The sequence below is a fragment of the Rhineura floridana genome, chromosome 4, assembly GCF_030035675.1.
Source record: "Rhineura floridana isolate rRhiFlo1 chromosome 4, rRhiFlo1.hap2, whole genome shotgun sequence".
Lineage (NCBI taxonomy): Eukaryota > Metazoa > Chordata > Lepidosauria > Squamata > Rhineuridae > Rhineura > Rhineura floridana.
In genome coordinates, this window is record NC_084483.1 from 13,865,322 (window position 1) to 13,880,654 (window position 15,333).

Consider the following 15,333-nt stretch of genomic DNA (forward strand, 5'->3'; position numbering starts at 1 on the left):
CAGGTTACTGGCTTAAATCTTGACCTCTTCCTGACTTTTGACTACAAACCTTTCACCCGGTTCTGATCCTTCTTTCCTACATATAACTCAGCCTTTCCTCGAGTTCCCTTACTTCTGTCCCTCACCAAGGCCTAATAAAAGTGGCATAGAAGGAAAGATGTTCTTAAAACAGCAGGTATCCCATAGTGATGGGGTCCTGATCCAATTCAAGGAGTCCTCTAGCTGCATTTGCCATTTAAAATAAATGAACATTGCAGAGGATCTTAATCACAAATCTCTGCATAGGTCTGTAGCTTGGGGGGGCAAATGGGGGCACACACGCTCCAGAGACTATAAGGAGAGACACTCAAGGAGGAGTTAACACACCCTATAGTATTTATTTTGTCTCTGTCCTCCCCTAAACTTGTAGTATGGACTAGCCGGATTTACAGGTGGAATGTAAAACCAAGATACCTCGTGCTGATTCAAAGCTAAGCTCAGGAACTCACTGTCATTACCAAAGTAATTCAGTTCATGAAGAATCAGAACACAGGGACAGACCACAGGTGAAAGGGGACTGTACCTATTGGCAAAGTCAAGCTTTTGAGTCTGGTATTCCTGGGGACCTTTCAAAAAAAGGTGAGACAATTCAACAAATAAACTGAATTCATTAACACACACGCTGGATGGAAAAGAAGTGAGAGGGAAGATCACTGCCTTTCCTTTCCCTGGCCTGGCCCTTGCTGTCCTCTCCACCAGTGAGTGGGGGGAGGAATGGCTGGTGCTATATGCCTCTCCCCACCACAAATGCCCCACCTAGCAAGACTACAGGGCTGGAGCAGGGCCCCTCTTTCAGTTGCCCATCAACAGTAAAAAGCACATGGATGGACAGCAGAATGAGCAGGCACACAGGTCACCTGGTCACCTTCCCTACTATGGTGAGATGTATTGTATTTCTATATTAATTACATTATTGCTAAATTTGCATCTAGATAAATTAGCATATGCAAATGTTATGCCCATCTCTCCCCTCTTTCTGGTGATGCCTAAAGTGACTGCAGGAGGTAGGGTACCAAAAGGTGGCAACTGGGAGCCCAAATCCGAGACACTCCCTTTCCTGATCCAATTTTCCTTTCCTCCCCTTTAGCTGCGGGTTGCCCTGCAGGGACAAGCATATACCCAAAAGATGGCGGGTGGGGGAACACCGCAGAAAGCACCCAATTGTTTTCCTGTAGGTAGGGTACAGGTTTGTTTGTTTGTTTGTAGTGCAGAATCCTGATGCACATGATTGTTAAAGGGGGGAAACCGTTACAAAGTCACAAAATGACTATACAAAACTCCCTGGGTCATTTTATTCACTGCCAAACAAACGCATTTGCAAGTCTACAAAATTAAATGAAGACCTAAGTCGGCGAACGGCCAAAAACCTTATGCCACACACATTTTTTTTTCGTCACACAAATTCTTTATGATGAACGTTTAGAGGCTGGGCGATCAGAGGTGTGCATGTAACCCTGGACATGAATCGCCGGCGATCGTGCCCAGATGCAGTTTTCTCCTTTATGGAACCGCTTGTCCTTTCAAACGATGCTGATCTTAAAGGGGAGGGTGCTTGCCCTTGCAGAAGCTGCGCCTTTGAGCCAGGAGGTGGCGTTGCTCTCCTGCCTCTCTTTGCAAGCTCCCTGACAGCAGAGAAAAGTTGGGGGACGAGTCAGCCAGGAAAGGAAGAAGAGGGCGGCAGCGATATTTGCATGAGCAGCGGGAAGCGCCAGTGGAGCGCCTGTCTGTGTGTATGTGCGCGCGCGCGCCTGTCTCTGTCTCTCGCTCGCTATATAGGATGTGCCACGGAATGGTTGGCTCTTTGCGGTAGGCGCGCGTGCGGCTCGCCCTGCCTTGCGAGCGGCGCTTTGCAGTAGCAGCTGCGGCTGCTCCTCTCCCTCTCCTCCTCGCTGGCACAAGCGAGCGAGGCGGCTATCCCGGCAGGCTCTTGCTTCTCCCGGCTGCCATCTCCTCCGGCTGTCTTCTCTCACCCGGCCCCCCACCGGCTGCCTTTTCCTCCCTCTCTCGGGTAGGAAGCCTCGATGTGCTGTTGCCGATGGCTGGGGCACAGCCAGGGGTCCATGCTCTCCAGCTCCAGCCGGTCCGCGTTTCTGCCAGCCTCAAGAAAGGCACCACCTTTGTCAAGTGGGACGATGTAAGTTTATTGGAGTCTACCCTTGGGGGACCTTCCTTCCTCTCTGCCTTCACCTTTATTGATGGGGGTGGGGGAAAGCCAAGGCATAGTCACGCAACGGGCAGAGCTAAGCGATGAGGGGCTCGCAACATGTGCGGGATGATGTCTCGCCGAGGAGCGTAGGCTGTCATACCGTGCCGGGGGGGGGGGAGCATCCGTGTCTGGGATGTGCTCTGCCGAGACGGAGATCATGAATCGGGTCAAGTTTGAGCGGCTTCTGGGCAAGGAGAGATTTCCAAAGTGGAGGTAGCTCAGTAGCAGAGAGCACAGGCTTTGCATGCAGACGATCCCGGGTTTAAATCCCGGGTATCTCCCGTCAAAGGAGCAGGGCTGAGAAATCCTGAGAGGCAAGACGGACCAGTGGTTGACCGTCTGTTTCATAAGCTGCAGATGCTTCTGGGAAAGCAGAAAGTGCCCTCAGGCTGCAAGAGTAGTGGAGGCGGAGTGGGGATTAGGCGAGGCCAGTTTTGCTAAAAAAGATGGATGGATGACGTGGAGATGAAGAAGCAAAGCTGTAAGGGTGGCCCATGGCTTGTAGTGCCTCCTGACAAGCAGAGGGTCCCAGGAGCGGGTGGGATGGGAAGTGCAGGGGCTGCAAGCCTTAAAGTTGGGAAAAGAGCAGGAAGGTGGAGCGTGCTGATTTTTCTTTAGTGAAACATTGGAAGAGCCAGTGCATTGGCTCCTGACAAGTTACCCTTGGCAACAGGCGACTCAAATGCATTTATGTGATTTAGAAAAGCAGTTTGGCACTGTGTTGAGGAGAACCATGCACAATTTTTGTACGTGCGCGCATGCATATGCACACACAGAGATTTTGGGGGGAAATATGTCTCTAAGTGGAACTTGGACCTGGAAAAATTTAGAACCCTCTCCCCTAAGTGACAGCTGTCTACCAGCATTGCTTTATCTTCTCCTTAAAACTGATTTTGCGCTTTTCAGTGCCCTGTATAGATGCTTTCAGGCAGAACCCTCCCTGTAAGTTAGTTTTCACTGAGTTTCTCAGGTCCACATCATTTTCTGTAACATACCTACCAATATATTTTAGTTATGGATACATCCAGTGACATCAGTGAATGGAGTGCTACAGCTTTCCATAAGCAAAAGTGGGAACTTCTCTGCTCCCAAGGAGCATACAGTCTAAAACAGATAATAGAGAAAATGGGAGGATGGGGCAGGGGAGTGGTGGAGAGAGAAAGTGCCAGGAGGTGAACGTTTGACATCACAGTAATACATACTTAGTATTTTGTTTATTTTTGCTTCTTTATTACCATTGTTTTTCATACTTTTGCTTTTTAAGGTAACAGGTGCAAGATAAAGTTATTTTGCTATGGAGCATGTGTTTTTACGTCTTGCTTTCTGGTCTTGCTAAAGTTGGGGAGTAGAAATTGGGGCATGTATTGAGAGCTTTGCTGGCTTGAGTGTCTAGTAGCTATTTGCAAACTAAGATATATTCTGTTCCTCTTCCTGGCAATGTACCATACATGACCCTTGTTTAATCGGCATAGGAACAGGCAACAGTACACTGCAGTCTTGTTCTCACGGGTGGTGAGCCTGTACCTAGGCTGTATTGCTGCAGGAGGGGGCTCGCACAAAATAAAGATCCAACACCTAGAAAACAAACCTGCTAACATACAACTAATGTAACACACTAGATTTCTCTATGCACAGCTTTATAGAGAAGCTGATACACTTAATTGTGTGATTTATTCCTTGCTGTGAAGAGAGCTTGCTCTTTAGCTTGGATTTCCCCCTGTACTATATCTCCAGAAGTTGTTTGGATTTGTAAATGGAGATTCCAAGGCAGAAGTTCTTTCCATTTCTACCCAAAATGTTTAAGGCAACAGGTTGTGTTACTTTCACTCCTCCTTCCTTGTTTCATAGGACGCTAGTTGGAGTGGGTTTTCTAGATTCAATAATAGTGTAAAAGACATGCTATGCGGCTGAAGTTAATTTTTTTTTATGAGTGGCTCTTCTGGTTGTGCTTTTCTTGTATATCTTTGGTCTTATTGACTCCATAAAGTACTACAGAGCAATCAGGCACAGTCAGCAGTTAAAAAGCTTGAGATAAAAAGGATTTCCGTTGAGGCTTTAGTATTGATAAGCCCTTTTAACGGGGAAAGATACTGGACTTCTCTGTGACCCTAATTGGTATTTAAGTGTAGCAAACTGAACTGAGAGAGAACTTGCATTTCAGTAAGACTTAAAAATTAATTGTTAAGATGTCTAGTCATGTAACTGGTTAAGAATATCTGATCAGAAACACTGCAGGATCTGGATTCTAAACAGAATTACTTGTGACCCTTGAAACTGTGCAATTATAGTCCACTGTATATGTTGAGAACAGATATGTTTCCTTGAGGAAGATGTTAAAACAGTTGTCTTCATCCTAGTGAGGGAGAAAGTCGTATCAGTTTCCACCTAGGGTGCAAGAGTATTTCAGTATAATTAACTCGCTGCTACTGAAATGTTTCTTAAAGTTGGTATGATTGTTGGTCTGAATTTTCCCAGGTTTGTCTTGATGGATGTAAACATATAAGAATTTCTCTGTTGGTCTATAGCAGCCTTCCCCAATGTGGTGCCCTGCAGATGTTGTTGGACCTCCAGCTCCCATCAGCCTTGGCCAGCATGGTCAAGGATGATGGGAGTTGTCCAAAACATCTGGAGGGCACCAGATTGAGGAGAGTTGGCTTACAGAAAGGGAAAAAATGATAGTGACATGCCAAGCATTTTAGAGCGTTAGAATACATTGCGTCTTTTCAGTGGGTAGCATCAAAGGAGCAAGCATAAAATGTTGATTAAAAACTGGCAGGATGGTGTACTGCAGACTTTTTGGTAGCAATCAGGGGATATTTTTTGAGCGCGAGCATTTCAACATTTTCTTCTCCAAGGAATAATTAGTTCCCGCACAGTGGAGGCTAAAGGTGGGAATCTTCCGTACAAAGAACTTGCCTCCAAGGCAGGTACCTCTTATTAAATAGCGAGGTCGCCCGCAATGATACCAGCCTCAGAATATATGGACATATTGAGTTGGAAAATGGCTGCAACTCAGTGGTAAAGCATCTGCCTTGTATCCAGAGGTCCTGGGTTCATTCTCTGGCACCACCAGGTGTATGGTTGGAAATGTCCGAAACCTTGTGGGGTGTGATGTTCCTATATATTAGTGTATATATGGTAAGTGCTGGTTGTTTAGAGTATACATGGTAAGTAGTGAAAGAGGAGGGGGAGTGAATGGGCAATAGAATGCTTGATGATTGGCTGAATGTTTAAAATGGCTGACAGTATAAATGAAAGGATGACAGGTAAATCTGGGTGAATGTGAGGTGGTGAATTGTGGAATCTGGGGGGGAGAAGAGAAAGAGTGGATTGCTTGGTGGGGTTTGAGAGAGTTGTTTGCCAGGAGAGAGTGAAGAAGGAGGGGGGTGGAGTTCAGATTAGTATTGAGTAAAACCATATGCTTATGTGCCTTAAGAAGAAATCTTGTTAATCTTGTTAGCTTTGTTATCTTTAATAAATTTGGTTTACCAAAGGCCTGATCCTTAGCTGGAGTTTCACAGACCAGAAGGGAGGGTAAGGTAATGACCAAGGCTGAAGGGGAACTGTAACAAATGGTGGCGGCGGTGAAGAGAATAACAATACCAGTATTCAGAGTCTCTGGGAATACTAGTATTGGGATGTTACTGGTGGTTGCCTAGCAGGGGGATCTGTTGAGATCTGTGCTAGAGCGGATAGGTAAACCATAAGAGAGTGCGGTCCGGACTGGTGGAGTCCCTGGTGGTGCCTAGAGACAGGCAGTAACCACGAGCAGGTAGGAACCTGACAGGGAGAGCCAGGGAAGGACGCATCACATGGGGCCACTCCTGGTCAGTTTCGATAATACTGAGCTAGCTGGGCCAGTGGTCTGACTCAGTGTAAGTCTGCGTCCTCCCTTTCTATTTGCACAATGATAACTGAAGTAATTAGTGTCAATTACAGAAGTTGCAACAAACTGTCAGAGCACTTGGGGGTAAAGTTAGATCAAAATCTACTGTGGCTGATTTTTCAAGACATTTGCAGGCAGCTGTTCAATCGCTGGTTACACTAGCTTCAGATATTGTAGGCAGGTCACAGGTACTTTGAAAAGAGGGTTAAAAACACCATGCCTAAAATTACTTTGCATCGTTCAGTCTATGCTCTTGGCATCGACATCAAGCAACGTAAAAGCTGTGTGTTTATGTCAAGTCCTGGACGTGTTGCCATACTTCATACAGTGACGAATAAGGACAGGGCCTTAAGAGGTATGCTGTATTGCTCACAGTTTTAATTGCACTGTTTTTAAATTGTTTTTAAGTATCTTGAGTGTATGTTAATGTTTTAATGTTGCAAACAGTTTATATCTTTTTTATTATATGTATCCACTTTTAAGCCGCCTTGAGTTCCAATTTTGGGAAAAGGGCGGGGTAAAAATAAAGACAATAAATAAATAAATAAACCCTGACCTCTCTCTAAAACTGGCTCTGGGAACTAGAACCATAGTAGTCCTAAGATTGCAAATAAATATATAAATGTATGTAGTGGGGGTCCCATTCTAATCTTAACCAACCTAGATGTGACAGTTTGGTGATCAGATTTCCTAATGTTTATTTCTTTGGCTAAAAGCACCCATAGGAACAGGTGGGGACATTTTAATTCCTTTCTCATGTACTCCCCCCCCAGTTAAATCCTGCAGCTACTATACACTGCAGAAGTGGGGGGGGAATCTTGTACCATTTTTGCTCTCTGTGATGGAGGGCACTTTCACACACCAGTTTATTGTGCATTTGGAGCTGCTCATGCACTTTTGTGTGTGTGTGGTGTTCACACAATGCCATCCTCATCAAGGTGCCATCTCACCTCACCTTCCCCGCCCGCTGCCTTAATCTGGATTTACTGTTTTTGCATTTTTATTTTTTCTTTAGCATATTTTATATGGAATCTGGATTAAATGAGAAAATATGGGATGGCATCTTATGAGAACGATAGTATGTGGACACCACACAAAACTTGCATGCATGACAAGCACCAAGTCCACAATAAAGAGCTGTGTGGAAGTGCCCTAATAGTAGTTTGGGGGGGGGTTAAGACTGGAGGAGTGGTGTGTGTGTAGAGTTTAATCCCACTGCATTGCAACTTAAAACTAAATGAAAAGACTGTGGAAGAAGACTCAATCACAGATCCCCCTGTTGTTCCTAGTCTAGCCCTTAGTACTGAGAGACAGCATATTGGTTCTTTTAAAGAGTGCACATCCTGTGATTTGGAAAATCTCTTAGCAGCTACATCAAATTGGGTGCAGTGGATCTATTTTAAGGCAGTTGTCAGACATGACTGGTTTCTGATGCATCTGTTTAGTCCGGAGTTGTCCTAGAGTCAAATGAAGATAAAATGCTCTATAGGATGCTTCTTGTCAATTCCCTCCTCTCAGTGTTTTCTTACCCCTCTTTTTCCATCTCTTTACATCTGACAGTTGATCCAGCCTTCAGCCTTCATGTTGATGAACAGCAGGAGCAGGTATACCAAAGCAGGATGGAAAGTATCTTTGCCATGCTGCTACTGCCTAAGTGCTGTCAAGGCAAAATAGAAACATGTGAGGTATAATCACATCTGATTAATGGGCAGGTTCTGGAAAAGTAACAAGATCAGAGGCAGCAACAGCAAAAATGTAACAATTAACTACTCATGAGCTGCCCAGCTAAAATGCAAATTTAAGTTTGTTGTGTGAGGCAACATTTTGGGATGCATTCCCCTTGACAGGGGTTGGAGCACTTTTCCAATTGGGAAAGGCTAAAGTGCTTTGATCTTTTAGTTTAGAACAAAAAGCAATGTAGTGGAACATGGAGGAGTTTAGAACAGGTGTGCAGAATGTGGATAGAAAAAACTTGCTCCTTCTGTAATGCCGGAACTTAGGATCATCGTTGGAGATTAACTAAGGAACCAGGAAAGAAAATAATTCTTCATGCATAATTGAATTTGCTGGTGATGGCCAATGGCTTAGAGGGCTTTAAAAGGGGATTAGACAAATTCCTGGAGGTTAGGGCTATCAGTGGAGAATTAATGGCATTTATGCAAAGGGTCCTTTTTAAAGAAAAGATGGTTAGCATGATGCAAGTGGCTACAATCTATGCAGAAAGGTGGCACAGACAAACACTTGCGGTACAGCCCAGCCTGCCAACACTTAAATGAGAAATGAAGGATGTGCCAGGTGTGGGAGGAACCATTTCATCTAATGAAAGGAAGCAGAGAGTGCAAAAATCCTTTTCATATATTTGCTGAATGCAAGGGGGGGGTGCCTGTTCCAAAATGTCTATGTGGATGTTCAGTGAACATGTGGAAGAATGCCAGAAGTTTTCTGTATAAAATTGTGTCTTCCATATGACATACCTTTATATTAGACTTGATCAAATTATAGAGTGCATTTGAGATTTACAGTAAGCCAAGGCCCATGTATTTGATGGCCATGGTGACTGACCCTCTTCTCCCACCCCTCTGGTGACTGGCCCCTTCCTTCTGTTTGAGCTCGCACTGTGCTTTGGAGGCGTTCTTAGTGCATCCTTAGTGTAGCATTGTCAGAGGCAGGGCCCAAGCATGACCAGTGCTGGGAACAGTAAACTTTACGGAGTGGGGGTGTCCAACTCAGGTTTTGAGATCGTTAGGAGTTTTGGGGCAAAGTGTCATCAGTATGCTGATGACACTCAGCTCTATTTCTCCATAACATCCAAATCAGAAGAGGCTGTGTGGGCCCTGGGCTGGTGCCTGGATGCAGTGGTGGGATGGATGGATGAAAATAAGCTGAGCTTGAATCTTGGCAAGACAGAGGCACTGTGGGTGAGTGGTTCCAGTGGCCAAGAAATTGGTCAATTGCCCACCCTGGATAGATGCCTGTCCTGAAGGAGCAGGTACACAGCTAGAGTGTGTGTCTGGACCCAGATCTGTCACTGGAGGCCCAGGTAGTCTCAGTGGCTAGAAATGCCCTTTATCAACTACACCTGGCAAGACAACTATGACTGTTCCTGAAGTGGGAGAACTTGGCCACAGTAATCTAGGCATTGGTGACTTCGAGACTGGACTGCTGCAATTCACTTTATGTGGGGCCTTCCTTGGCCTTGACCAAGAAACTGGGCTCCTACTGGGAGGAAGTGTGGGATATGAATCTAATAAATATTAAATAAACCAAAGTTAGTGCAGTATGCTGCAACCAGATTATTGACAGGAGTGAGACCCTGTCAGCATATAACACCTCTGCTCAAGGATCTACACTGGTTGCCGATTTGATACTGGGCCACATTCAAGGTGTTACTATTGGTATATAAAGCCCTTAACATCTTGGGACCAGTTTACTTTCAGAACAGACACCTGTGTCACATAATACTCGTTCCCCACTTGTAAGAAATCTTTATTTTAGTGTGGCATCATCTACACTTTGGAACCCCCTGCCTATTGACATTAGGCAACCGCTTTTGCTTCACTGTATTCTGTTCGGTGCCTGCTTAAAACTATCCATCATATAGATGTTGATGTGTTTTTCATCTTTTCAGTCTGTTGCTGTTTTCATCACTTTTAATCTGCATTTAATCTTTTTTTTAACTGTTTTATTGATAATCATAATGTTTTTGGAAACTGCTTAGAGGGGTTTTTTAACAAACAAGTGGGGCATACATTTTGTTAAATAAAATAAATAAACTTAATGTTGCTGGGGGGGGAGTTTAAAAAAGCAGCTGAACTGTATATAATGTTTGAGGATGTTTTATTTATTTGGTACATCCATATCTTGCCTTCTATTATGAAACTGCTGAGTGGAGTCATCTGGAGCTTTGGGGTGTGTTGCCATCAGTATGCTGATGACACACATCTCTATTTCTCCTTTACAGCTGAAGCAGTTGTGGTGGTGGATGTGCTGAACTGGTGTCTGGCTTTGATAATGGACTGGATAAGAGCCAATAAACTGAAGTTCAGTCCAGACAAGACTGAACCAGTGTTAGTAGGTGGTTCCCCTGACCAGAGGAGTGGGATGCATCCTGTTCTGGATGGGGTCACACTGCTCCTGAAGGAGCAGGTGTACATTTTTGGGGTATTCTTCGATCCCACAATGCCATTGCAGACCCAGGAGGCCTCCATGGCATAAATTGCCTCCTGCGAACTTTGGCTGGTGGCCCAGCTGTGACCTTATCCTGGTTGGGATAACTTTGCTTCAGTTGTCTATGCTCTGATAACCTCTAAGCTGGTTCCTGCAAAGCATTGTACATGGGATTGTCTTTGAAAAATGTTTGGAAAGTTCAATTAGTGCAGAATGCAGCAAGGACCTTTAAAAAAAAAAAAGAGCTACGATGTCATGTTAAGTTTATTCTTAACAGCACGTGTGCCTGTTGAATGAACATATGTTCCCTAATCACCATGCTTGAATAAGCCATTGCTAATGCATTGAGAGTCCACTTTGGCATTCCGTCTCATTGGCCTGTTGAGTGATTAGCAGCGTTTCATCTGGTACTTTTTAGCACAATTTTATGCATGCTTAGTGTTTGCTTGGAAACCATTCCCACTGAGTTCATTGGGGTAAGTGGGTGTAGCACTGTAGTTTTAATGATGTATCCTTGGGGACTGATCTGGTATAAAGGGCAAAAGGGTATTTGCCCTTATCTGTTCCTATATGCTGTCACCTGGTAGACCTTGAAAATGAGGCAGAAGGTGGGTTCCATGATTCCTTAGCCCCCAATTTCAAATGTACCTTATGTAGAATCCTTTGGACCTACTTGGCTGTGGAAAGACCCACAGCTCAGTGGCAGAGCACATACTTTTATCTTACCTTATTTCTATCCTATGTTTTTAGTGCAGGTCCTCGTACACCAAAGATCCAAGGCTCAATCCCCAGTTCAAAAGGGTTGCAAATTGCAAGTCTGGGGAAATTCTCTACCTGAGATCTTGAAGAATTGCTGCCAGTCATAGTACACTAGCCTTCCCCCGTTTGCTGCCCTCCTCAAGAATTTTTGGACTGCAACTCCCAACAACCCAGCTGACATGCACAATGATCAGGAACAGTGGGGCTATAGTCTAAAATTATGTGGACATCACCAGAATGCAGAAGGCTGACAGTACCAGGCAAGGTAGACCAATGATGGTATAAAGCAACTTCATATGCTCATATGAGTGTTGCTAAGCCCTGATATAAGAGCATACTTGATCTTACATTAGGAATTCTGTGCCGTACTCTGAGATTCTTAACTATTAGAGGGGTGAGTAAAATATCCCATATGTTCCATAATAAATCCTGCAGTTAAATGGTCTGGAATGCTCACCATATACCCACCCTATTTCTGTGATTGTAATGTATTTTAATTTTTTTTAATACTGTATTTTAAATTTCTGTAATCTGCCCTGGGACCTAATGGTGAAAGGCAGACAATTAATAACAATAACAACAATAACAATAAACCTTGATATAAGGGAGCCTTTGTATTTTCAGAGGAACTGGGTAATGAGGTTGGGAGAAGCCCAGCATCTAAACAACCAGTCCTGAAATAATTATGCTCCCAATTGTCAAAAGGTTTGTTAGGCTCTTCTTCTGTCCAATAAGTTGTTTTAGGCTGCAGTCCAATATACACTTATCTGGGAGTAAGCCCCACTGAACCAAATGGAGCTTACTTCTAAGTAGACATGTATTGGATTACACCTTAGTCAATCAATCAATTGCTTTATTTGCTTTTAGCCATAAGCCATTGCAAAACAAACACAAACATTAAACAATAAAATACATATAAAACCAAAACATCATATAATTACAGACGTACCAAGGTTTACTTATTTTGCTCTTCAAAATAATTCGCTCTGATCTTTTTAGCTGCAAGAGCAAAATTGGCCACCGCAATTGTAACCATATTTTGCTTGTCTGCCAAAAGATCTACTATTAAAATATCGGGAGGGCACACCTCTCTCGAGCTAATCAAGGGCTCCAAAAATTGGTATCTAGGGCTATTGTAGAGTGGGCACCTTAACATATAGTGAGCGAGATCCTCTGGCTCTTTGAGTCCACAAATACAGTAATGCTCCTCTTTCGGAGTTCCCTTATATCTGCCCTCCAAATAGGCTGTGGGCATCATCTGAAATCTAATTACACCTTAGTCAGCAGCACTTTCTGGTGATTTTTAGACTCTGGACTTAACAGTCTTAAATAGTAATGCGTATTACTTCACTCACTTCACAATGTGGAGAGCCAGTCCTGCTGAGGTTTTTTTTTGGGGGGGGGGCTCTTGCTCATTCTGCTGAGTGGGGCCCTGGGACGTCTGCCCCAAAGTCCTGCCCTGACAGCGCTGTTGGGCATAGTCCTACTTAAAGATGCTTCTGTGCTTTGCCACCACAGCAGCTGTCTTCACCCTTTTTTCCTTTGCATGTGGAGCTATAGGATCTGTTCCGCTCCAGTGGGGAAATGCACTGAAGAAATGGTGGTAGCAGAAGAACTGGTAGTAGAAGAGCTAGCTGCTCGCTCCATCTGTTAACAAGAGGGACCAGCCTCCCACATAACACAGCGTCATTCTGCTGGAAAGAAGAGGAGCATGCTACATTAGAAAGTACTACGTGACGTTAGAAATGTTCCCTGCCGATTTCCTGAAAACTGCATACAAATGCTACATTGCTGAGAATGCAGCTTGCCTATTCACAGTTAAATAGTGATCTGCAGGGCTAAAAAGAAATAATATGTTTTCAATTTGCAGTTTCAAAGATCTGAATATTGTGACCCTATGTTTGTGTTCTTACGAAGCCATAGAGCAGCCTTATCCTGAGTCGACATGGATTCCTCCAGCCCACTGTGATCAAGCTAGCAGCACTTTCCAAAGTCTTGGGTAAAGGTCCTTCCCAGCACCTGCTACCTAAAATCCTGTAATGGAAGAACACATGAGTTTGAACCTGGGACCCTCTGCATGTGCTTTACTGCTGTACTATGGCCCCTCTGGATAAATTGGAGAATTGGTCCATTCAGTCTGGTTCTCAGTCCAGTATTGTCTTCGCTGAGAGTGTCACTCAGAGGTGTTCCCAGCTCTGCTACCTTTTTCACGGAAGATGCTGGGGATTGAACCTGCATGGGCATTCAATGGAGCTGGCATAACAGGGAGAGAGAGGCTGCAGGAGTAAGTCACAAAGCAATACAAGTCAGGGCAACATTGTATGCAACGAGTGGACCATTTAATACTGCATGAAAAGTGGTACTATTATTGTCACACCACACAGAGTGACAGCCTGGAATCACACCAAAAGTAGCCACAAGTAAGGTGGATCCTGATTCTTCTGAAGGTGCCCTGGAGCTGGGCAGAGAAAGCAAGAGGGAAACATGGAACCACTGGCCTCCTTTTAGAAGCTAATTGTCATTGCTCTTCCCACTTTCCAACCCTAAGGACAACTTAAGAGATGACATAAGGTAAATGAGGAGTCTGCAGTCAACTACAGCTTTTTCTTTCTGTTGAAAAGACTGAAGCTCTTCCTGAGATAGTCAAGACCTAATTTATGCATGGCTCATTTTTTACTCCCGTGTGATGAATGTAAATGTAGAGCCCAGGCTCTGAAGGCCACACTAAGAGTAACATTAAACATATTATCTGTTAGTCTCTCCCCCCCCCACACAAAATAGAAGCCATAGGGCTCCTGATCTGTAGTGGAACTATGGCATGCAAGAGAGGGTTTTAGATCTTTCCCCCTTGTGCTTTTTTCCTGCCCAAAATCTATCTTCTCCAAAACAATCCTTGCCCTTGAAGGTGCCATTGGAGCAAATTGCACCTTTGTGGAAGGAACAGTTTTTAGTAGGAAAACAGTGTGTGGAAGGGTTAACCACCACCCCCCCCCCGGCTGCAGCTGTTCTTTGAAAAAAGAGGGAAAGACAGAAGGTGTGTTTTAATATCATGCCTAGTATGGTTCTCATGGAGGTAACAACAAGTTGTGGCGGCCACCGTAGGTGGTGTGGGATTTGCAGTACATGCAAATAAGACTTCAGTGTCCTTAAGGAGTATGCTATCTGGGGTGTAAAGAGATTGCTGTTGGACTGTTCCATGTGTTGTGCTTTGGTGAGGGCACAGGAGCAGCCAAAACGTCAAAGTTAATGGGAAGTTAAACAGTAACTGAAGGAATGAAAGGTTTGCTCCCAATAGTTCAGAAAGGGCTTTTGCAGAATTGAGGAGGAGATGGTTTAAACTTTAACAGGTGGAGTTCCCAGGTTGGGCAAGCTGAAGGCATTTTGATCCCCACAAGTGAAAAAACTGTGCTTATGCTCCTCTTTTATTGTAATTTATATTTAAAGTACTGGAGTAGCTCTTCTTTACATTTAGATTGACACAAACTGAAATGCTGCACGAGCCAAGCAGCACAGTGTTCATTACAAGTGACTGTTGACTTTGTGCAGGTCAAAAGCTAGCAGAAGGGCCAATAACATTTATGCCAGGGCTCTGCTTCAGGATCTGTGTTCAGTGCCACAGCTTTAAAGCTTGAAAAAAGTGAAGTGAGAATGGATAAAAGTGCTTCTTAGCAGGTGTAGAATGCATTTTAGTCTCTATTGAATAATGACAGGGTTTCATCACGTTACACCAGGGTTAAGGGAAACGGCTTTCTGAGATTCTTGAGTGCTTCCATCTCTCTTCAAGGGTAGTGTAGCAGGAAAGAGTTCCTATACTTCTCAAGGGCCTGACATCCGCAAATAAACCTGGCTGTTCTCAAAACACCTACAACAAGAAGCTGAACAATGCAATATATTTAAAAAGAAAGAAAAAAGGGTACTTGTTTTCACTTACAATATAACTTCCTCAAGGTCTGTGATATGATTTTCATCATCTCTTCCTAAAGGACGTCATACTATTGGTATCCTATATAAAAATAGCAAACTCACTCCCCAGGTCTGGATCCTGATGTAGGCAAAACACCTTCATCATGTGTGTGGATGGTGTTATCACCAGACTTTGAGAAACCCCAAGGTTTGTTGTTGTTATGTGCCTTCAAGTTGATTACGACTTATGGCGACCCTATGAATCAGCGACCTCCAATAGCACCTGTCGTGAACCACCCTGTTCAGATCTTGTAAGTTCAGGTCTGTGGCTTCCTTTATGGAATCAATCCATCTCTTGCTTTTGCGGAAAGTA

General features: G+C 44.1%; 1 protein-coding gene across 4 annotated transcripts in view; it reads left to right on the plus strand.

Moving 5' to 3' along the window:
* The first annotated feature begins 1,763 nt into the window (after positions 1 to 1,763).
* Positions 1,764 to 15,333, plus strand: part of PLCB1 (phospholipase C beta 1) — a 689,597-nt gene continuing 676,027 nt past the window's right edge. For all 4 annotated transcript variants that reach the window (XR_009762119.1, XR_009762120.1, XM_061622530.1 and 1 more), the window contains exon 1: positions 1,764 to 2,173. Coding sequence is in view for 2 of the 4 variants with exons in the window: in XM_061622530.1 (XP_061478514.1) it covers positions 2,075 to 2,173 (99 nt within the window). In the remaining 2 variants the exon portion in view is untranslated. The remainder of the gene's footprint in view (positions 2,174 to 15,333) is intronic.